This window comes from Nomascus leucogenys, chromosome 11 (assembly GCF_006542625.1).
Source record: "Nomascus leucogenys isolate Asia chromosome 11, Asia_NLE_v1, whole genome shotgun sequence".
In the NCBI taxonomy this organism is placed as follows: Eukaryota; Metazoa; Chordata; class Mammalia; order Primates; family Hylobatidae; genus Nomascus; species Nomascus leucogenys.
The window spans coordinates 59,485,560-59,510,642 of record NC_044391.1 but is presented as its reverse complement, the minus strand read 5'-3'; the positions used below and the strand labels follow the sequence as shown (position 1 = coordinate 59,510,642).

The 25,083-nt window shown below is 35.6% G+C and overlaps 1 protein-coding gene across 1 annotated transcript in view; it reads left to right on the top strand.

Annotated features, from left to right (window-relative positions):
• Positions 1-25,083, top strand: part of CPNE8 (copine 8) — a 263,643-nt gene that overhangs the window by 138,572 nt on the left and 99,988 nt on the right. Inside the window, exons 8-10 of the mRNA XM_003252308.2 lie at positions 6,801-6,904; positions 12,004-12,108; positions 13,343-13,384. Of these exons, the coding sequence (XP_003252356.1) occupies positions 6,801-6,904; positions 12,004-12,108; positions 13,343-13,384 (251 nt within the window). The remainder of the gene's footprint in view (positions 1-6,800; positions 6,905-12,003; positions 12,109-13,342; positions 13,385-25,083) is intronic.

The following is a 25,083-nucleotide window of genomic DNA, read 5'->3' as shown; positions in this document are numbered from 1 at the left end:
GTTTGCATATACTACACAATGCCTTAGAAAATATAGCATAATTATTTAAATGCAGCGATATTACCTATCCTATTTTTGTAGTTAAAATGATACAATAATTTTTTAAATTATATCATCTAATCATCATTTATGCTTGTCTCAATTTGCTAATGTTTAAGATAATATATGTTTTGTATGATAAAGGAGGAAAGAAAAAAGGAAGCTCATAGTCAATAAGATACATGTTCTTTATGGTGATATTAACATGCTATTTTGTCAAAATCTTGAGTTCATTGAGCAGATTTTGTGTAAATGTGTCATGAATACAGTACTATCCATTCTATTTCAAAGTAGAACCAAGATACCAAGACATAGGTTGAGTATGGACAGGCTGCATCCTAAATATCTTCCACTCTCAGTTCTACTCTCCTGTTGGAAGAGCTGGGAAAATTCTTTTACCAGGCCTTAGTAAATGAAAGGGAATGTGTCATTTAGTGGTCTAAGTATTTTTATCCCTCTTTTACAATTAATTCAGTAACATCTGGAATTATCTTTCAATGAGTCAACACATATTTCTCATACTTAGAGATTATAGATTAATATTTTTATCAATATTGTTTCAAATCTTGGTGTAACTTCATCTTATGTTTTCTATGTCCTGATTCTTGGCCACAGCCTTATTGATCATCAGCATCATTTTTAATACTAATAAACTTGAAATAGTATTTCATTACTACATTAGTATAGTAGAATGCACAAGTGTACTCAAAGCAATGTTCATAGTTACTTCAGAAGAATCAATGCTTTTTAAATTTATACTTTAGGGAACATTAAAAGTATTGGGCATTATTATTTATAATGTTGAATGCGATCATTTTAATTCACCTACAACATCATAAAAATCTACATTTTTTTCTTTAAAACGAGTTGTCAGTTATTAACTTGTAAAATGAACATAAGCTTTAGAGTCAGCTCACCTACATTTTAGTCTTGCCTTTTTCACTATTTAGCTGAGTGAGGTTATATTGTTGAAGCTTTAATTTATGCATTTGTAAAATCACAATTTTTAAAATCAGTTTATTAGGTATAATTGGCATACAAATAGCTGGGCATATTTAATGTATACAGCATGGTGAGTCTGGAGACAGGTATATACCTATGCAACCATCACCGCAATCGATGTCATATAATATATTAGTCACTTACAATGGTTCCCCCTACCCTGCTTATTTATTATTAATATTTTTGTGATAATAAACAGCATAAGATTTACCCTTTCAGCAGATTTTTAAATATACAGTGCAGTATTGTTAACCATAGGTATTATACTGTATATAGTAGATCTCTATGACTTACTCATCTTGCATAACTGAAATTTTGTGCTCCTTGATGGTACCTTCCAGTTTTTTCTTCCCCTCAATCCCTGGAAACCATCATTCTACTCCCTGCTTCTAGAATTTTGACTATTTTAGAATCCTCATTTAGGTTACAATATGTAGTGTTTATCTTTTTATGGCTGGCTTATTTCACTGATATAGTGTCTTCCAGGCTCATCTATCTTGTTGCAAATGGATGGATGTTCTTCCTTTTTAAGGCTGAATAATATTCCATTGTTTTATATATATGTGTGTGTATAAATTATATATATATATAACATTTTCTGTATCTATTCATCTGTTGATGGACACTTCATTTGTTTCAATATCTTATTTGTGAATAATGCTAGAATGAACATGGGAGTTCAGATATCTCTTCAAGATACTGATTTCAGTCTCTTTCTTTGGATATATACCCAGAAGTGGGATTGCTGGATCGTACAGTAGTGCTGCTTTTAATTTTTGAGGAACCTCCTACTATTTTCCACAGTGGCTGCACTAATTTGCATTCCTACCAACAGTGTACAAGGGTTTCCTTTTCTTTACATCCTCACTGGCGCTTCTTCCCTTTGCGTTTGTTGTTTGATAGTAGGCATTCTAACAGGTGTGAGCTAATCTTTTGTATGGATTTGCATTTCTCTGATGACTGGTGATGTTGAGCACCTTTCATATATGTGTTGGTCATTTGTATGTCCTTAGAGATATGCTTATTCAGGTTCTTAGCCCGTTTTTAAATTGGGTTGATTTTCTATTCTTCATTTTTATTTATTTTTAGTTTTTGCAGTATTTTTGAAGATTTGTAGGAGTTCCTTATATATTTTGGAAATTAACCTTTATGGTATACAGTATGTTAGTCCATTTTGTGTTGCAATAAAAGAATATCTGAGACTAGGTAATTTATTTTTAAAAAGGAGTTTATTTAGCTCACTCTTCTACCAGCTGAGAAGCTCAAGAGCATGGTACTGGCTTGTGGTAAGGGCTTTCATACTGTTTCACAATGTAGCAGAGAAAGTGAAAGTGGAAGCAGACATTTGTGAACATAGGGAAACCTGAGGGGCACCCTAGCTGTATAAAAACCCACTCTTAAGAGAATGAACTCATTCTGAGAGAATTAATCCAGTCTCATTCAAGACTGTGAAAGCAGCACCTACCTATTTATGAGGGATCTGCGCCCGTAACCCAAACACCTTCCATGGGGCCCCGCCTCCCAGCACTGTCACACTGGTGATCAAATTTTGACATGAGCTTTGGTGGGGACAAACAAGTCATAGCAACCACAGCATATTTTCTCCCGTTCTGTAGGTTGCCTTTTCATTCTGTTCGCTGTTTCCTTTGCTGAGCAGAAGCCTTGTAGTTTGATGCAGTCCCACATGTATTTTTGCTTTTGTGGCCTATGGTTTTGTATCATACCCAAGAAATAATATCCAAGGCCAATATCACAGGGCTCTATGTTTTCTTCTAAAAATGTGAATATTATTAATACTTCCTTTAGATGGATACTCTACAGGAAAGAAATGGCAGCATTTAAGAGATGTATAGGTCATAAATTTATACAAATATTTATTTGTAGTGTAATAATCCTAATTATCTCAACAGTTTTATTCAAATGCAAATTTTATACTTAATTAAATGCCACAGTAAAAACTAATGTAGTTTAGAAATTATGTTGGGAGTGTATGTTCACTCAGTATTTTTTTTTTTTAAATACAGGGTCTCACTCTCACTCTACTGCCCAGGCTGAAGTGCAGTAGCACAATTTTGGCTAAGTGCAGGCTTTGAGCTCCTGGGCTCAAGTGATTCTCCCACCTCAGTCTCCCTCCTAGCTGGGACCACAGGCAGGCACCACCACACCTGGCTAATTTTTTTTTTTTGGAAAGAGATGTGGTCTCGCTGTGTTGTCCGGGCTGGTCTTGAACTCCCAGACTCAGGTGATCCAAGCCCCCCTTGACCTCCCAAAGTGCTGGGGTTACAGTCATGAGCCACTATGCCTGGCCTTTTATGTAGTATTTTAAAAGTAGCTTGAAATTTTTCATGCAGAATATTTTTTGTTTTTATTGATTGATTGAGCAGTGTTTACAAAATGTTATTATGTCCTTGGAATGAATGCTTAGAATAGAATGGCAAGAAAAAAACAGTACAAAACACACCACCGCAACTCCCAACCCTGGTCCTTGTTTTTAATGAACACATAGTTTGTGGGAAAGAGAGACATTAGTCGGCTGACTATGCAGGTAATATATGTCATGATATGTGCCAAGTGCTTCAAATATATTATGAGAGTACAGTAGGGATCTAATTTATATTAAGCCTTGGGGGGATCACTGGGCCTCTTTGAGAAAGTGACATTTAAGCTAAGACCTAAAGAAGGAGTAGTGTTTGCCAGCCCAAGGATAAGAATTCCAGCAGACACAGATGTATAAGGTCCTGAGGTGGGAAAGGCATGTGTGGGTCTGATGTGAGATGGCCAGGGGTGAGCAGTGGGAGATGATCGAGCTAAAACATTGCCAGTTGAAGGTGGAAAAGGCTGGTCAGAACCCATTAGATGTTGGCCTTTGCGGACCATGGTAAAAGTTCTGCATTTTTCCTAAATGCAAGGGAAAGCCTTAAAGCATTTTAAGTTGTGAGCAACATGAATTTTTCGTGTTTCAAGAATCTTATTCTGTCTGCTGAATGGAGAATGGATTGGATACATCAAAGAATGGAAGTGGGAGTAAGGAATAAATGTCACTGAACATGTCTGGGTGAGAAATAAGATTGAACTGGACTGAGGTGGTGGCAGCAGAGCCAAAGTAAAGATTTGAGCAAAATTTTAGAGGTAAATGGTGCAACTGGTGGTGGATTGGATAAAGGATCAGGAAAAGAGAAGAGTCAAGGATGGCTTCCTTGGGCACTTGGGTGAATGACAATGCCACTAACTGAGCTGGGAAAATTATAGGAGAAGCAAGGTTATGGATAGACGTTAGATGTTCAGGTTGGAATATGTTAGAAGTGCCTGTGAAACATCCAAGTGGCTTTATTCAATAGAACGTTCCTTATATGTAGAGTATTAAAGAGAGGTCTTAAAAAATGTATTAGGTGACATTAAGCATAAGGCATAAAAACAAAACAAAACTTTGCAGTGATGCTTGTGTATTTCTAAAAGTATATAAATACTTTACCTCTCAAACAAGATTTATTTTGTGCTTGATACAAATGTACCATTTAATCCCTGCTAAGTTGTTAACCTGGGTAATGGCAAGAACATTATTTTTCCTAAGGCTATATAATTTTCTGCATTGAAATAAATCTTTATTTTGAATCAGTTATTCATTTTGCAAGCCCTAAGGAATATAATTTGAAAAATTAAATTTAGTATTACATTTACCAGTGAGCCTATGAAAATTCATGCTTTTATAATAATACACCTCTGATGTTTTATTCACAATCTATTTGAAATAAACACATTTCATTTATCTATTATGCATTGTAAGTATACAGAATGTTTCTTGGAAGTTTATATTTTGGCCCAGGTGCTTTGGGAGAAATGTGTTAAAGTGTAATGTTTTTCTGCAAGAACAATGTCCTTGGAATGTCCCCATGTTCTTAGAAAGCCATTCTCTGCCTAGGGCACTTAAATATATATGGAAATGAAAGGGCATTCAAAATAAACAAACTAAACCAAACAGCTCATCCTTTTCGATGCTGCCCTTGATTTTATAATTTGATCATCCAGAATGATTATTTCACTGCTTCTATAATAGATAGTATAGAACTTTTTGATCTTTAAACCTCAAATCTAAAAAGAACATGATATGCTTGAGAGGTTTGAGGTGACAGTGATGTCCATATTGTCCTTACCTCTGTTGTCACTATACCTTGCTAGAATGTATTTCCTGCTCTGTTATAAATGTTCCTCTGATAGAAGTTATCACAGCTACATGCTAAAAGTAAAATAAAATAACACTATACCAATACTTTTGAACATGTGAAATTAAGAAATCTGACCTTTCCAAGGGTAGATACTGCCTTGTTCATTACCCTGTTCCAAGATTCTAGCTTGACTATTGCTTGCAAAATGTTCGCTAAGTAAGAAAGTGAGTGAATGAATGAATGATAAAGGTGGCATCATGTTTTGTGTAGTCTCCTGGAATTACTGAAAGGAAATAATTAAAAGTTTATGTGTATTCTTAGTAAGTATTGCTGGACTCTGTAAGATAAAGAAGTGATGAATAAGAGAATGCTTTTTCAGACATTGTTAACATTTTATCACGTAATATTCAAAATTGTAACCTCTTTGTTTAATCTGAGTTACTTTGCCACTTCACCTCTTTCCAACATTTTAAGCTTTCCTGTTCAGTTAAAACACACACAAGCCTGTAATCCCAGCACTTTGGGAGGCTGAGGCAGGCGGATCACGAGGTCAGGAGATAGAGACCATCGTGGCTAACATGGTGAAACCCCGTCTCTGCTAAAAAAAAAAAAAAAAAAAACACAAAAAAATTAGCCGGGTGTGGCAGCGTGTGCCTGTAGTCCCAGCTACTCCGGAGGCTGAGGCAGGAGAATGGCGAGAACCCGGGAGATGGAGCTTGCAGTGAGCCGAGATCGCGCCACTGCACTCCAGCCTGGTGACAGAGCGAGACTCCGTCTCAAACAAAAACAAAAACAACACACAGACACACACACACACACACACACACACACACAAAACCCCACAAAAGCATTTATTTTGATTTTAAATAGCAATACATTTTCTACTTTAAAAATGGTTATCAATAATGTGTTATGATACCCTAGCCTGTTTTCCTTTAAATCATGTAGCTGCGAGTGTTTGAGTACATAAATTGGTTTAAATGATCGATTTGACATAATAATTAACATGCAAATTGTAATTTAAGTTACAGAAGAAAATTGTTTTTAAATGTAGTTACTGATTCATTATACTACACTTGTATATGATTAAGAAAGTAGGAACTTTCCTGTCCCCAGATTTTAAACTATGTGGTCAGTGTTTATCTTTCTTATTCCCCATCTAATCATCTAGTACATCTCAACATTTTATACATACTAGATATGTAGTAAAAACTTAGTAAATATTTCCTTAATGAACAGGAATTTTTTTAACTATGTTCTAAAAATGTGTACCTGTATAACCGAAGATATGAATGAGGATCCTATATTATAAAATCGAGTACCTGGCATCACCTAGCTTAATATCACTTTTCAAAGGAAAAATGTTAAAAGTTTTTGAAAAGTAATAGTTTTGTAACTACAATGAAAATTACCAGCAAAATTTTTAAAGTCATATAACCCTTTGAAAAGCAATTTTATGTTGTCTGGAATTCTCCCAAACTTGGCAATTTGCATTAAAATAGCAAATATGTTTTCTTGTCAAGTCTTGTTTGTAATCTGCAGTTTCTAGTTATTTATAGCCAAAATCTTGAACTGTTTTACTAATTTTGTTTTTAGGATGCTGTTTTGATGCAATTTTGTGCAAACAAATTGGACAAGAAGGACTTCTTTGGAAAATCAGATCCTTTCCTTGTATTTTATCGAAGTAATGAAGATGGCAGGTAGATTTATCTTTTATGCATTTTAACTATATGGTAATGATGATACTTAATTATAATTATTTTTCTCAGAGAAGCTCATTAAATTGATAAATGAAGTAAAATAGTTTGAGATTTTAAAAATTGATATGATTTTTTGCATCTCAAAATAATGTGCAACTTTATAAACATTTTATGTTTTGTCTGATACTTAAAATGAAAAATTTCCAGTTTCATAGAAATATTTCCTCTTTATTTGTTATAAAATTATAACATTGAGTTAATAGTTTAGGAGAATTATATTTTGTGAAAACCCGAATGCTGAAACAAATATATTTTGTTACAGATTTGAACCAAAACCATTTTCTTAGAGAAGGATATGGAGCTTATGGGGTTTTTTTGCCAATAATATCTGAGTCTAACTTTCGGTAAAAATGTTCATTATAGTCTAGTAATTTGAATACTTTTGCCAGTTATGATTAGACTAGTTTCTATAAATTTTGAATATGTCCTTATGAGTTATAGACCATAATTTAATATGTATGCCTCTACTGTTAAATATATCTGACTTATTTTTTGTGATTCATATTGTACTATTAGTATTTGTGAGAATGTTTAGTTGTTAGTAATATGGCTAATTTTTGTTGTCTAGATTTAAATAATAACCTTGCTACTTAATAGCTATAGTACTATGGCAGGTTTTTAACCTATGTGAGATTCCGTTTTCTCCTCACCTGTAAAATGGGGTAGTAATCATAGCTACCTCACAGGGTTGTTGATCAGATTAAATTAGTTACTATACAAAAAAATTACTAAGTCTGACACATAAGAAGAACTTAAACATTAGCTAATATTATTATGTATAGTTAATATTTTCTTTTTTGTTTTTTTAACTATGTGTAATATATCAGCTAAAGAGAACAGGTTATTTGGAAATTAAAAATGAGGGGAATAGAATGGGAAAAAATGCTACACTTATATATGAAACTATACAATGTGTTGTTATGTAATAAGTATAAAATGTTGCATAATATAGACAGTTTGCTATTCAAAGTGAATGCACTGGCCAGTTTAAAATGATGGTCTACTTATTGGGAGATGTTTGTTGATGCAGCTGCTGAGCAACTGTTGGATATATTTGCTATAGTGTTATACTATTAGATTTTGTGTATTTCCCGTCCTTTTGGTGGTAAAAATGTCAGTGTCATATGCATCTGAACACTAATTTTATTCATAAGAAAAATGTTGGAGAGTGAAGAAAATAATATTTGCCAGGCATTTCAAAAATAGAGGAAAACCTCAAGAATGATTCTGAATTTCTTGAATGAGAATGTTCTTATGAACTACTTGCTCCCTGAATTTTCTATTTTTATTCTTATTGAATAGAATATAAATAAAGTTTTCTTTATAAAGATTAGTTGTACAATTGTAAAATTTCACTTTATCACACATCTAATGCTCTTAGTGATACTTTTATTAGAAAATGTATTATGCTTGTAAAAATGATGTTCACGGCCGGGCACGGTGGCTCACACCTGTAATCCCAGCACTGTAGGAGGCCGAGGCAGGTGGATCACGAGGTCAAGAGATCGAGACCATCCTGGCCAACATGGTGAAACCCCGTCTCTACTAAAAATACAAAAAATTAGCTGGGCGTGGTGGCAGGCACTTGTAATGCCAGCTACTTGGGAAGCTGAGGCAGGAGAATTGCTTGAACCTGGGAGGCGGAGGTTGCAGTGAGCCAAGATCGTGCCATTGCACTCCAGCCTGGGCAAAAAGAGTGAAACTCCATCTCAAAAAAAAAAAAAAAAAAGTTCACTCATTAAATAAGATCTAAATATTAAGAAAAATACAACTAATCCAAAAATGTCAACTAATTTGAAAAAACTGTTTTTAAAAGTTGGTGAATCTCATTTCAGAAAACTTTCCATTTATATTTACACACAGAAACCTAGTTTGCCAGCTTGATCCAGATATTTTATGTATGTATACGCACACATAGGCTTTGTTGTATTTTGAATGTATACAGATGCTTTTACGCCTCACTTTTTGTCTCTATTTTTAACTGCAAAGATTCTAGCTTTATTTTAAATATTTTTTTAATATGGGACTATTTCAAAAGTTGCCTAATACCTAATGTATTTGTGGCTTGTTTCATAAGAAAGAGAAAAACTTAATTTCTACTGGAAGTATTAATTAAAAGCCTTCATACTATATGACCTTATACTCATATTCTTGCTTTGACATTTATTTAGTAGTTTGACGTTTATATATGATTGGGTAATAATTTTCCTTTGGAATAGCTATTTTTGGTAAATGGCCTCACTTAAAGTATCTTAATACCTGTTATTCAATAAAAATATATTTTTATAATACTATTTGTAACACACACATTATATTTATATAGAAATACTTCTGAATGTTAGGAAAAGCTACACTGGATTCCTGGCAGAATTGTTATGAGTTACACCAGCACTGGAATTCTTACCAATGAGGTTTTCCTGTATATATGGTATCTAATACATTAGAAATGAGAATGATTAATAGGCAACAAATGACTACCTGCCTCATAAATATCTCAGTAAGAAGGACGTGCCTTCCCTCAGAGGAAATGTTTCAAGTGTCAAAAGCATTTAATTACTGCAGCTGGTGACACTAGGAATATAAGAGAAATTTTGATTTAACCATAAGCAAAGAGGCCAAAAGTCAGTAGATAGTTGAACATGTTGGTCTGAAGATGGTCAGTTGGTCTCTCAGTCTAATCTCTCTCTCTGTCTCTCTTTCTCTCTTTTTCTCTCTCTTCCTGTCATCTATCTAGATATCATCTGTTTAGCTATCTATATCACCATACCAAAGACTTTCCATATATTAGAATATGATACAAGAGAAGAAATTCCCTTTGCAAATATTTAAGAATGTATTTTATTTTTATGAATATATCTTAATGAATATATTGTTTCTGAAACAAACCAACATACAGCTCTGCCTTCCCTCTGTAATTTGTTTTCTATGAATTTTTCTTAACAATTTTTTGGTACCTTTAGCCTTTTCTCTGTGTTCTGAGCCCCTGTAGTCCTCCCCTAACTTGCCCTATCCACTTTTATTTTCTTCTTCTGCTTTAGACATCTTCATTACCCTTCAAGAGTCTCCTCTGTCTGCCCCTCTGTCTTACTTGTAATGCCTTTTCCCCCAGTGACTCCTAAATTGCTTCAGGTGAGTAAGCTCTGAGAACATTTGACCACAGATACATTTTCCTGGGCTCTGTCAATTTAATGACATGAGTTTCCTTAGATAGGTGAGGATACTACCTGGAAGGAGAAGGCACTAATGCCGTTAAGTCTTGTAATAAAAACGTGATCCTTTCATAAAGTATTATGTTTCTATCTTATCTCTTAATAGAAACAAATCCCTCTTGTTTGAGAGTAGGAAAATGAACTTGAAGACTTATCAAAGGGGGGATATTTCATCGTGGGGGTTAGGGGCAGTATATTCACTATGGTATTTATTAGTATTTTCATGTGTCATTACTGTTAGGTAATTGCATTTGAAACACTTCATGACTAAGGTCTTGATGAAGGTTTATGTATTGTTTCAGTGAAGCTCACTTTGAATGCTTCTAGCTCAGAAACTGCTGCATAAATTCACATGAAGGAAGAACATTTCCAGGAGCTGATTGATGTCTTAAGATTGAATAGTTTTGTGGAAATGACACTGGAATTTGAATCAGAAAACCGAGCTTAAGGCTTCATGAATTTTGCCCCATATTTTGAATTGCTGTCTTCCTTTCCTTAGGAATTCTTTAGATATATAGAACCAATAGTTTAGATAAAGAAAGAACCCACACACCGAGTGGTCTTTCTGTAGATTCATGATGTGATGTTAAACTTAAATGGGCCCTTGGGGCTCCCGAGGAATTCTACTTCTTTTTCCTAATCTATGAACATTTTCTTTATCCCGGACACTTTATCACTAATGTCCCATCCTCCTTCTTTGCTCATTGTCATGCATCCTCTTTCGTAAGAAAATGGTGGCAATTGGAGAGCTTCCTCATGATCCCACCACAACATCAGCCCATGTACTCTGCCTTCCTGAATGTTCTTGCAGAATGACTATCTGGCCTCTCAAGGGCAGCTCCTCCACTGATGCTCAGAATCCCATCTACTCTCACCTGCTTAAAAGACACTGCTCCCGGCTGGGCACCGTGGCTCACGCCTGTAATCCCAGCACTTTGGGAGGGTGGGGCAGGTGGATCACGAGATCAGGAGTTCAAGACAAGCTGGGCCAAGATGGTGCAACCTTGTCTCTACTGAAAATACAAAATTATCCGGGTGCAGTGGCAGGCGCCTGTAATCCCAGCTACTCGGGAGGCTGAGGCAGGAGAATTGCATGAACCCGGGCGGCGGAGGTTGCAGTGAGCTGAGATCACGCCACTGCACTCCAGCCTGGGCGACAGAGACTCCGTCTCAAAACAAACAAACAAACAAAAACATTTCTCCCACCTTTCTCTCATGCATCAGAAGTGGCTTCCTTTCTGCCAGATCTTTTCCTTTACCAGACAACCTTGCTGTTATTTCTTCCATCTTGAAAACAAAAATTAAAAGTAAAAACAAGAACAACAAAAATGTTTCCTGTGATTAATCCTTTCTTTTCCCTTAAATTAGCCTAATTTTTTTCTTTTTCTTCACAGCTAGACTAAAAGTTCACACACTGTGCCTCAGTTTCTCTTCTCTTTCTTAAACCCACTCTAAAACCAGGTTTCTTTTCTCTACACTCCAACAAAGCTGTTCTTCTCAAAGTTGCTGGCGACCTTCATATTCTTAGGGACCTATGGATATTTTTCACTCCATCAGCATGTCACCACAATTTTTACAGAGATTGTTTACAAAACAACTTTAGGATTTATTGAATTTTCAGATTGCTTTTGGTAAATTTATTGCAAAGTAGATTATGGTGAGGTGATCTTTCAGGTTTTAAAGTCACGTATCTCTTTCCATGAAGTGATGTAGCAGCAACAGCAGAACTGACTATTCTGAACAAAAAGTAAGCAGAGGAATGGCTACTAAAACAATAGATCAGTTAAAATAGTCAAATCATGCAAATAACTGAAAACTTTTTCTTTGCAGTTTTACAATTTGTCACAAGACAGAAGTTGTCAAAAACACTCTAAATCCAGTATGGCAAGCATTCAAGATCTCAGTCAGAGCATTATGTAATGGAGACTATGACAGGTAAGAAAGATAGTTTATTCAAAAATCTTCAAATAACTTTTAAAAAAATCTATAGTGATTTGGGGAAGTGGGATAAGTCGGCTAATTAAAATTTGGTTAAACTTATTTTCCAAAAATGAAAATATGCAAATACAAAAATACATTGCATATTTGCTTTGAATTTTAATTTATTATTCAAAAGTTATTTCAGAATCTTCATTGCCCTAAGCCTTTTCTATGGCACAGTCCTTCTAGAGTGGAACAAGTAGAAACACGAAAGTTGCAACACTATGCTTAGACATATTATCAACCCTGAAATACTCTTGAAAATGTTATTTGGCATAACTCATGATTGCTGACTCACAAAAGTTCCGTAGTTGTAGCACAGGAGATTTTAATGTTTCACAATTACCTGGGTAAGGTGGTCCTGAGGATTTTCCCACAATATACCTGAAGATTTCTTAATATCAAAGTTTTTTTCTTATGAAACTTTATTGTATGATTATAATATAAAAACCCCATCCATCCCAAAAGAAAAGCAAATAAAAAGTAAAAATCTCAATCTTCATTTTGTTACATGTGATAGAAAAATAGTTTAACCCATATCATAGAACTATTGATTATCAATATGTTATTAAGTTTACTTTGAAATTGATCATGTCACTTGACTATCATTCTTTTCATTTAATAAGATCATATCTTTATTTAGCTGGACTCATTTTTTCCTAAGAAAGTTCTTGGAAAAGTTCCTAAGAAAGTCATAATGTTCTTCCTTATTAGCAGCATCAGTCAGCATCACCTGGTGATCTCATAGAAATTCAAATTATCTGGCCCCAATCCAGACCTGCTTAATCAGAAACTCCAGGAGAGAGGTCCAATAATCCATGTTTTGACAAGTGCTCCATATGATTCTGATCTTTGCTGAGTTTGAGAAACACTGCTCCAAGACAGCAAGTTTCAAGGGTGGAGAAGTGGGTGCATACCAAGTCTTTGAGGAGCTCTGTCAAACTGCACATGCTTCCCCTGTAGACTCTCCTTACTCTCTTCAAGGAATCAATGAAGATTTTAGAAGCCTCTTTTAAGATGCAAATTGGATTATAATAATGAAATTAGCAAAATTAACTTCAAATTCATCTGTAAAATCTGCAAGCGTACATTGTTTTAGCTAAGAAAATCAACTTATTTTTAAATTCTCAACCATACATTATTTTGATCTTACTAAGTAACTTTACATGTATGTTTTTCTCATGTACAGAACAATCAAAGTAGAGGTGTATGACTGGGATCGAGATGGAAGGTAAGACAGTTCTTATCTTCTTACTCTTGAACTGGGTGTACTTTGAGAGGCACATACATTGAAATGACCACATTTTTAAATTGTAATTTTTAGATGGCATATTTGTTTAGTTTTTCCAAATGTTACTGATGCGTTTACATGAAATTTTAAGAATGAGCATATTTTCTCCAACCTTGAGATGAAAATAGAGGTTTTTCTTATTTCCAGTAACTTAGTAAAGATTTTCAACTTGAGTCTGATGATTATAGATGTCTAGTTTTATAGCTGTAGTGAGTATCAAATTTCTGCATCTCACAATTTCTCTGAACATTTCTATAACATTGATATCCCATACTGTTCAAGGGAATACAGTAAGCTTTGCATTCACCACCCAACTCTGCCTATATATATATATACCACACAACAAAACTCGAGAACTGTGTCTGGTCATTGCCAGACCAAATAGTTATTCAGAGCTCTGCAATCACTGTAGTCCTCTGCATATCAAAGTAGACATTGAAGACTAAAAGAGAGGAAACACATTTTTTTTCTTTTTTAAGCATATTTTGTTTCTACTGTCATCTACATAGGATGATGATGAGATGTTTGTAAAATGATCTTAATCCCAGGACCCAGAAATGCTCAAATCCCATTTTGCCCTGGACTACTGCCTCTCTAGGTGCTCCCTGAAAGTGCTGAATATGCAGATATCAAAGGAGAATGATAAATGGGAAAGCAAAGGTTACTTTTAATTTTTCAGTCGATGTGTGTCCTAAACTCAAATCCATAGCTCACTGATAAATGGAGCTGAAACATGAGGTTAAAGCTAAATAATGCTTTTCTCTCTGCATCGTGTACAAGCCAGAAACCAACCCTCAGAGGGATGAAAGTGCCTGGATAGCTGAACACTCCTGTGAATACAGGAACAAGTTCAAGAAGGCTGGCCTGTGCTGCGGGGGCATGCTCTTCTCTTCCCTTCTGCTGCATTGGCAGAAAGTTGCTCAGTTGGGGAGCCACACGCCAGCATGTGTATGACACTTGCCCATATGCTTACTCACACACACTGTGCAATAAGTGTCCTGGAATTTGATGCAAATAGTATTTTTTTTTCTTTCAAGAAGTGATAAGAGAAGATGGGGAGAGAAGTGGAGCTTATTATTCCACACTTTAGCTGCTACCAAATAAGTATATAAGACTCAAATATTTCAGTCTTTAAGTTGTATCACAAACATTATTATGAAAAACAGTTGTAACACTGATTTGAAGTTTGCTCTTAGAGATAACTTGATAATAATCCATGCTATGCTACTGATCTTTACGTTTCTGCCAGGTATTCATTTGGTTAATGTATTATTTAGTTCTATGTGCATTCTAGAGAAATCTTATCAGAAAACCTTCTATTTTTCCATAGGGAGTTATGCTCCATTGCTTTATTAAACTTGATTCACTGAGATAATGAGTTTTGCTGCTCAGAATAATAGGAAATAATGCCAGTCTGATAAAGGACTTTGTGCCCTGTATTATATACCCCATTTTATATTTTAATTGTGAATAGGCAAAAGTGGCGGCTTTTCCCTAGTAATTTTTAACCCGTTTTCCATTTAGAAACAAAAAGTGCAGCTCGCTGCCAGAGCTCCTTTAATTTTACATAAACACGATCCTTGAGGCTGAAGCAAATCTGACTGATGTTCAGTGTGAAAATATAAAAACTGTGTTTGGAGTTATTTCTAAATAGAACTTGTCTCTAATCCTAATGTAACAGAAATGTATCTGATATTACATTAGACTTAGAGACAAGAGTATTTTTCGGCACATGAGAAATGGCTTAAAACTTTGGGAAATGGTTTTAATTTAACCACTAATAAACAAGGGGTATAAATTTAGGTTTCATCCACATCCGTAGACGTTCAGTCCTAAATTTGCTGAAATTATAGATATTGTATTGTCTTCCTTCAAATTATGAGTTTCTGTGACTCTCCTATTGTCTCCAATCTATTTCTGAGCCACAAGAATTTTGAATAGCTTTGAAGATCAGAATTACCTTGGAATTTAATTATCTTTTCTCCTGACTTGAGCATTTTGAGCATTCCTATTCAAGATATGATTTATTGAAAGTTTCTAACATGCCAAGTATTCTCTAAGCTTTTTTAATGTTATTCCTTATTTAATTTTCACAATAAATGATAGGTACTACATTAATTACCTTTTACAGATAAAGAAACTGAGGCAAAGAAGTAACTTGCCTAAAGTCACAAAACTAATCAATGGTGGAACCAGGGCTTGAACCCTGGCAGTTCGCTTCCAATAGTATATTCATAACTATTGCACTGTCTTTTTTAATAGCATTGTAATCGTAATTCTTGGCATTAAGTGAAAGGCTTCAACCTGGACATTGGACTTACTCTGTGCTACTTTAATGTGATAGTTATGAAGACTATAAGGAAAATTTAAGAAACAATCTAACATAATTTTTTTTATTATCTGAAATTGTATATTGTCTGGAAAAGTGGGTAAAGCATTCCTTGGTAACAGTTTTTATGTAACTAGAAGTTAGGTAGAAAGAAATGAGTATTACAGACTCTGAAAGAATCCTAATAGACATTGAAAGGACCAGTGAAATGTAAAAAAGAGGTGGCTTAGATTAAGTGAATGAGAGCTATAATAAGAGCAAGAATAGAGGGAGGGAGAGAAAGCGAGAGTTTGTTCACAGATGATTTGCGCCATTAGATAGGAAAAATATTTTTCAACAAGAAATAGTAATTACTTTTGAGACATCAGATTTAAAAGCAAAGAAACTATTTAGATATTGAGATTTGATAAGCATATTTTGTCATTGGGTCATCAACTGCTTGGGGGGAAGATTGGCAGTGATGGAGGATATATTAATGCATTTTTAAATACTCATCTTACTATACCATCATTAACAGCATGTTCCAAAGAAGTCTAAGGAGTTAAAGACTGAAAATAAAGGGGTGAGATTGGGAGGGGAAAATTGTTTGGTGAAATTTAACCATTCCTTGGAAATGAATTATATGATTAGTAGAATAATTAGGAGAATGGATTGTAATTTTGTAAGTGTAAGTTTAATACCTTTTTAATGTTTGAGTAAAGTGCTCTTTTATTAATCCAAAAATAGATCTATATTTTAATGTAGAAAATTTAGTGTATAATTCTATATAATACATTTTCACCAAGAAACCTTTTTCAATGTTAGCAAAATGATCAGTTTGTGGATGCCATATAAAAAGCAAAATTAGAATAATTCTTGATAACCCTTTTAATTCAATAATATGTCTTATGTATGAAATTTGAAAGGCGCATTAGTCTCCAATAAAATATAATACATAGAAGTTTTTTAAAATCCAGATATTAATTTTATAATTTAATAATAATGATCACTGTGTATTATTATACAAATTGATATGAAGTTTATGATTATGTGTGGTCTAATAACATGGTTATTACACTTTTTACATGTTTTTTTAATCTGACAAAATTGCCCAATGTAGATTTTTTTAAAAAATCAGAGTGACTATGATAGGACTCATTATATTTCATGACATAATGATCAACAGAGACTGTTTCCTATTACTTATTTTTGTATTCCTGTCGTCATTAATATTTGTCCTAAATCCTGTACATGTGTCATTTTTTACCCTATTTGTTGATCCAGAACTTTTAATTATTCTTATTAAAAAACATTATTTGCTCAGTGGATGTTTTTTGACAACTTGGACTAACATTATACAATGGAAATATAATGCAAGTCACATATATAATTTTACATTTTCTAGTGATAACATTACAAAGTAAAAATAAACCAGTGAGATTAATGTACTAATATATTTTATTTAATCCCGTGTTTCCAGAATATTGTCATTTTAATATAGAATCAATATAAAATTACTAAGGAGGATTTTTACTTTTTAAAAATACTAAGTCTTTGAAATGTGGTATACATTTTATGTTTACAGCACATCTCAATTCAGACTACCTACATTTGAAGTTATAGCAGCATGTGGCTAGGGGCTGCCATATTGGTTGGTACTACGTAGACTTTAATGAAGTCCATGTAATGTGCATCATAAGTAACCTTATATCAGATGAAATGTTTGTCTGCATTTAGTAGAAGTCTAGAATCGACTCCTTATAAAATGGGGAAAAGCTGGTCAGATATCTGTATTATTTTGTATGTAAATTTACTCATAGAAAACCAATAAGGCAATGTGCTCTTTCAATCTAGAGAGAATCTGTCAGTCAAATATTAAAGTGGCAGCCAGAGCAATAAAACAAGACCCTGTCTCTATGAAAATAGTAAAAACATTAGCTGGGCATGGTGGCATGTGCCTGTAGTCCTCGCTACTTGGGAGACTGAGGCAGGAAGATGGCTTGAGCCCAGGAGGTTGAGGCTTCAGTCAGCTACGATCATGCTACTGCTTTCTAGCCTGAGTGACAGAGTGAGACCCGTGTCTAAAAAAAAAAAAAAAAGTGGAAAATGCTTTACTTGCTTACAATCACATTTTGTTTTACTAGCTAGAGTATTTCAGACAATTGTGGTAATGATATTCACAGATTGGGCATGTCAGGGACTGATGTCCTCTTGCGTCAGAATTCTGATGGCATTTTTGACTAAATTCATCAATTGAAATTAATTCTATAAGAAACACCTCACAAATCTATGAAGCATACAGAAATGTGGTAATGTGGTGATGCTGCTGAGCGTGTGACCAGTTGACATTAAATTAGGTATCTTAAGCTAAAGTAGAATAGAAGAAATATAGTTACCTGTTCTTTTTATTGAAACACATTGATAAGGGTCTGAGAGTTAGAGGCACTGCTTGACCTTGTTATTAATAATCAGTTGGAATGGATTTAATTTTCAACAAGTTAAACCACAATGCTAAAATCATTCCTATACTTCTCACTATTTCTTTTTTTTTTTTTTTTTGAGATCGGTGGATCACTATTTCTTTAAAAGATGTGAAGGAAGAATATTTAAAGCTCACTTTAACAATTGAAAAGCTAAAGTGCTGAGAAACTGCCTTATGCTGGTTGCAAAGCAATCAGTAGCGGTATCCTTGAAAAGCTTCAATTGCTTGAAGTTTTTTCAGCTGAATTTGTAGCTTAACTTAAAATTCAGGGAGCATTAGTGGAACAGTGCTGCATTAATACCATGTGGTTGTGATGTGGGACTGATTGTAAATGGGCCACCGAGTAGATTGCTGCCTACCAGAAAAATGATGCTTTGATGAAAAGGCTGAGTTAGTGAACTGTCCATCATAAAATCCCTGCTTGTGAACAGAGAGAGTGAAAGTTTCATTTTTACCACTTTGCATTTTATCAAATGTAGTCATTTCAATAATGATATTTATACAATTAAATGCAAACTTCGTTTGTCTGCAAAATACCATACAAATGCTGTCATTTTCTGTTGTTACCTTAGAAGATAATATTTGATCAATGCATTTGATGTTTTCATTCCGGGATTATGCATCATCATGACCAAGTGATTCTTTGCCTGTTGCTGAAATGTATTTGTGAGTTGTCTAAAACATTAGAACTCATTTAGAAGAAGCATTTGTAAACCTTTTATATTTTTCTTATTTATTTTGTTTCCTCACTTACTCTGTGGAATCTTCCCTTAATGGTAATCTACAATTTGCTTGCAGTTAACCCTGAATATACTAAACCTGTACTTAGTAGGCAAGTTTCAGCCTCTTTTTCTTGTTCCCTTATGTATCACTTCTTTGAGACTTAAAATGTTGATAAATGGAATTTCATAATCTATATGTGATTCATTGACATATCTAGTCTTCCAGCTTCTAAAAATATAGGTCATGGTTTTTCTTAACTGTAGCTTGTGAATTTTTTGTCCCATTTCACTTCAATCTATAATTCTTGCTCTCAGGAAAGACTGATTTAATGATATATGTATCTAGTATGCCTGAAGTGGTAATCAATTTTTAACTTCTGTACATCTTCATTTATTTATGACTCAATAGAAATTATATTAATTAATTTATGAAGAAATTGTTTTTTTTTTTTTTTTTTTTTTTTTTGGGAACAGTCTTGCTCTGTCGCCCAGGCTGGAGTGCAGTGGTGCAATCTCGGCTCACTGCAAGCTCCGCCTCCCGGGTTCACGCCATTCTCCTGCCTCAGCCTCTCCGAGTAGCTGGGACTACAGGCGCCCGCCACCACGCCCGGCTAATTTTTTTTGTATTTTTAGTAGAGACGGGGTTTCACTGTGGTCTCGATCTCCTGACCTCGTGATCCGCCTGCCTCGGCCTCCCAAAGTGCTGGGATTACAAGCGTGAGCCACCGCGCCCGGCCAAGAAATTGTTATTGAGCACTCATAATGTGTTCAACATTTTGCCAGGTAATATGACTTAACTAAAAACTTCAATCTTTATACAACAATATTTTAATTTTATTTAATGTGTTTTTTTTAAAATATATATCCACCTGCCTACCTTGAATGGTTTGGGATTCTTTCAGATAATGTTTCAGAGGAAAAGCCTCTTTCTCATTTTCAATAACATTTTTAAGAAAATTATATAAACATTCAACACCAGCCCTTTACTAGCAGATCTTTGCAGGATTTTTGAAAGTGGTATTTCAGCCAGTTTCACTATGCAGTTTTGGTGTTTGTCCTGTGCTCTTCTATCCCACATATTTGCTTGCCCTTACCATTTGCAAAACCCTTCTGTGTTCATTTTGCCTGTTGATACTCTGTTCGGGTCCGATTTCAATGCTGTCATTTGTATGAAAGTTTTCCTTATACATTGAAAGTCATTTAATCCCTCCCTCTTGTGTGTTCACTTTGCCACTTTGGAATGTTTATCAGCATATCTAACATATTATGACTTATATTGAAGTTATTTGTTTCTGCTTTGTCCTTCATATCACAGTAATCCTCTCTTATCTCTGGGGGAATATGTTCCAAGACCCCCAGTGGATGCCTGAAACCATGAATAGTACGGAACTCTTTATATAGCTCTATTTTTTCTTATACCTACATACTGATGTTAAAGTTTGATTTTTACCTTAGGCACAGTAAGAGATGAACAATAATAATAATGTAGAACAATTATAATATACTGTAATACAAGTTATGTGAATGTGGTCTTTCTCAAAATATCTTATTGTACTGTACTCACCTAACTTACAGATCGTAGTTGACAGCAGGTACCTGAAACCACAAAAAGTAAAACCGTGGTTAAGGGGGCAGGAGTAGGGGAGACTTCTGTAATTATAAACTACCTGAAATCAAGGACTGTGTTTTGTCATATTATTCCTCACAGTGTAGATTATAGTGCCTTTAATGTAGTAGCTTCTTTTTTTTTTTTTTGAGGTGGAGTCTCGCTCTGTCACCCAGCCTGGAGTGCAGTGGCGCGATCTCGGCTCACTGCAAGCTCCGCCTCCCGGGTTCACGCCATTCTCCTGCCTCAGCCTCTCCAAGTAGCTCGGATTACAGGCGCCCGCCACCATGCCCGGCTAATTTTTTTGTATTTTTAGTAGAGACGGGGTTTCACCGTGGTCTCGATCTCCTGACCTCGTGATCCGCCCGCCTCGGCCTCCCAAAGTGCTGGGATTACAGGCGTGAGCCACCGCGCCCAGCCTGCTTCTTGCTATGTTACTTCAGTAATACAGAAGAGAGGACTTAAAATAGAGCTCTGCTATCTTTCTTTTTCTTGCTTTCTTTTTTTTTTTTTTTTTTTTTTGAGATGGAGTCTCACTCTGTCACCCAGGCTGGAGTGCAGTGGTGTGATCTCAGCTCACTGCAACCTCTGCTTCCCAGGTTCAGGTGATTCTCCTGTCTCAGCCTCCTGAGTTGCTGGGATTACTGGTGTCTACCACCATGCCTGGCTAATTTTTGTATTTTTATTAGAGACGGGATTTCACCATGTTGACCAGGCTTGTCTCAAACTCCTGAGCTCGAGTAATCCACCCGTCTCGACCTCCCAAAGTGCTGAGATTACAGGCATGAGCCACTACGCCCTGCCAGCTCTGATATTTTTCTATATCAACACTCAATTCTCCATCAATACTTATATCCCCTTTATTTTAAATTATGGAATTACTTTAAATAATATTAGAGCTTTTATTTCTCTGGTGAAACTTCAGATAGTGAGTAATTAATTTAGATGTCATTTTCTTAGTCTTGTTTTCACAATTTGCAGGTACCTTAGATTTTATATTCAGGAATCTATCATCTTTCTTGTCATTCAGATTAATTACTTTTTCTGCATTATTCCATATCTAAATACTGATAACGTTCACCAACAGGAGAATTATCAAGTTCAAATCATCAAATACATTTATATTTTAAATTTTTATTTTTAATCACCTTACTATTTAAATACGTCTCCATTAGAATGTCATCAGTCAAATTTGGAATACAAATTAAATTCTAATTCTGGTATAAGGTGATATTAGAATCTTATGGCTAGAAGAGGCCTTTAGAGTTAACTCTTTGTTTACCAAGAACAGATTGAGCATATTTCTTGATACTTGATACTGAATGAGTTATATTAATTTCACCACTAAATCTGCCTTTTCTCTCTCAAGTTTTATTCTGTTGTGAGGTTACCAGATGTGATATTGAAAATATTTATCTTCCATCAAAATAGATGGGAGCTGTACAATGGGAATAGGGTCCTGGGAGGCCTTTTCTTTGCCAGAGCCAGCTTTTTAATTGCTGAATTATGGGGTGGCCCAGGGAGTCCAGGGGAAGGTTCTGGGAAGCTGAGGTAGTAGCCAGGCACACAGAAAATGGTGAGCAGTGACTAATTATCAGCGGGAGGGTAAATAGGTATCTTTGTATTTTTATATTTACTTTGGCTTTATTGATTTACATCCCTTGAATGTAAGGCCTAGGCATTACTACAACCCCAACCTTGCAGACCGGAAAGATCGTAGTCATATTAACCCTGCCCTTGCTGTCATCCACTAAATCCAATCAATTGCCAACTCTTGCATCTGTTAGAAATAAATAATTGAATGTTGCCTCCATTGTCACTAGAATGAACGAATTTCCTGAAGTTAATTATGTAATTATTTATAGTTTTATGACACGAATAGATGGAATAAACACAGATGTTTATGAAAACAGTATAAATATTTGTTACCAGGCTAAATTTATTTTGCAACAGTATCACAATTTATGCAACAAAATACTGAGGATGAATTTTTTAAAAGTAAACAGATACTGAAAGAAAAGAATAGTAAAGAGAGCAGCATAGCAGTAGAAAAAGTTTTTACAATGCAGCCTGGTGGAAAAGAAAATAAATCAGAACTAAAGATAGCCTGAATAATAGAAATGGTAAAAAGTGATATTATAAGGGACTATTGTGAATTAGACAAAATAGGAAGCTCTGGAATGAGGGCAAGTGAGTGGACCTGAGGTTTTATACATGTCTGTCAAAAACATCTGAGTTATAAATCCAACTTTCCAAAATAAATATATATATTTTTTATCTCCAGTGCCACTATTGCTGAATTAGGATCAACTCTATCACTGAAAATGAACTCAAGTTATCTGAAAGTACTAGTTTTTAATTTGGCCTGTAGGCATAATGTAGTATCAACATTCCTAGCTTTCTAACTCAACATCCCACAGCAACTCAAGCTGAGAATTGCTATGTGAAGTCCATAGATTTAAATACATCAAGCTTTATAGGTAAAAATATCATACAACAAAAAGTTAAAAGATGATTAGAAAATAAATTGCAACATATGTAGTAAGATAAGATTTCTTTAATGTATAAAGAGCTCTAGTATGATAATAAGAAGATGCTCATACCTAATAACAAAGGGGCAAAGACTTTAACAATTTTTTTAAAAAAGGCGAATAAAGATTTTAAAAATGAAATTTTCTAGAATATTAGTCCGTTTTCATGCTGCTGATAAAGACATACCTGAGAATTTACTGTATTCTTCTGTTTTTCACACTGCTGATAAAGACATACCCAAGACTGGGCAATTACAAAAGAAAGAGGTTTAACTGGACATACAGTTCCAAGTGGCTGGGGAAGCCTCACAATCATGGCAGAAGACAAGGAGGAACAAGTCACTTACATGGATGACAGCAGGCAAAGAGATAACTTGTGCAGGGAGACTCCCATTTTTCAAAACCATCAGATCTCATAAGACTTATTTAATATCAGGAGAACAGCATGGGAAAGACCTACCCCCAGGATTCAGTTACCTCCCACCAGGTCCCTCCCACCACATGTGGGAATTCAAGATGAGATTTGGGTGGGGACACAGCCAAACCATATCATTCTGCCCCGGCCCCTCCCAAATCTCATGTCCTCACATTTCAAAACGAATCATGCCCTCCCAACAGTCCCCCAAAGTCTTCACTCATTTCAGCATTAACTCAAAAGTCCACAGTCAAAAGTCTCATCTGAGACAAGGCAAGTCCCTTCGGCCTATGAGCCTATAAAATCAAAAGCAAGTTAGTTACTTCCTAGATACAATTGGGATATAGGCATTGGATAAATACAGCTACCCCAAAAGGGAGACATTGGCCAAAACAAAGGGGCTACAGGCCCATGCAAGTCCAAAATCCAGCAGGGCAGTCAAATCTTAAAAGTCCAAAATGATCTGCCTTGACTCCGTGTCTCAAAGCCAGGTCACACTAATGTAAGAGGTGGGTTCCCAGGTCTTGGGCAGCTCCACCCAAGACCTTGTGGCTTTGCAGGGTTTAGCCCCCTTCCTGGCTGCTTTCACGGGCTGGCATTGAGTATCTGTGGCTTTTCGAGGTGCAAGGTGCAAGCTCTCAGCAGATCTACCATTCTGGGGTCTGGAGGACCATGGCCCTCTTCTCACAGCTCCACTAGGTGGTGCCCCAGTAGGGGCTCTATATGGGGGCTCCGACCCCACATTTCCCTTCTGCACTGTCCTAGCAGAGGTTCTCCATGAGGGCCCCTCCCCTATAGCAAACTTCTTCCTGGGCATCCAGGGGTTTCCATACATCTTTTGAAATCTAAGCAGAGGTTCCCAAACATCAATTCTTGACTTCTGTGCACCTGCAGGCTCAACACCATGTGGAAGCTGCCAAGGCTTGGGGCTTCCACCCTCTGAAGCAATAGGTCAGGTTGCACTTGGCCCCTTTTAGTCCAAGCTGAAGTGGCTGGGATGCAGAGCACCACGTCTCTAGACTGCACAGAGCGTCACAGGGACCCTGGGCCCAACCCAGGAAACCATTTTCTCCTAGGCCTCTAGGCCTGTGATAGGAATGGCTGACACGAAGACCTCTGATATGCCCTGGAAACATTTTCCCCATTGTCTTGGGGATTAACATTTGGCTCCTCCTTCCTGATGCAAATTTCTGCAGCCCGCTTGAATTTCTCCTCAGAAAATAGGATTTTCATTTCTATTACATTGTCAGGCTGCAAATTTCATGAACTTTTGTGCTCTGCTTCCCTTATAAAACTGAATGCCTTTACCAGCACCCAAATCACCTCTTGAATGCTTTGCTGCTTAGAAATTTCCTCTCCCAGATACCCTAAATCATCTCTCTCAAGTTCAAAAGTTCCACAAATTGTTAGGGCAGGGGCAGAATGCCGCCAGTCTCTTTGCTAAAACGTAACAAGAGTCATCTTTATTCCAGTTCCCAACAAGTTCGTCATCCTCAGCCTGGACCTTACTGTCCATATCGCTATCAGGCTTTTGGTGAAAGCCATTCAACAAGACTCTAGGAAGTTCCAAACTTT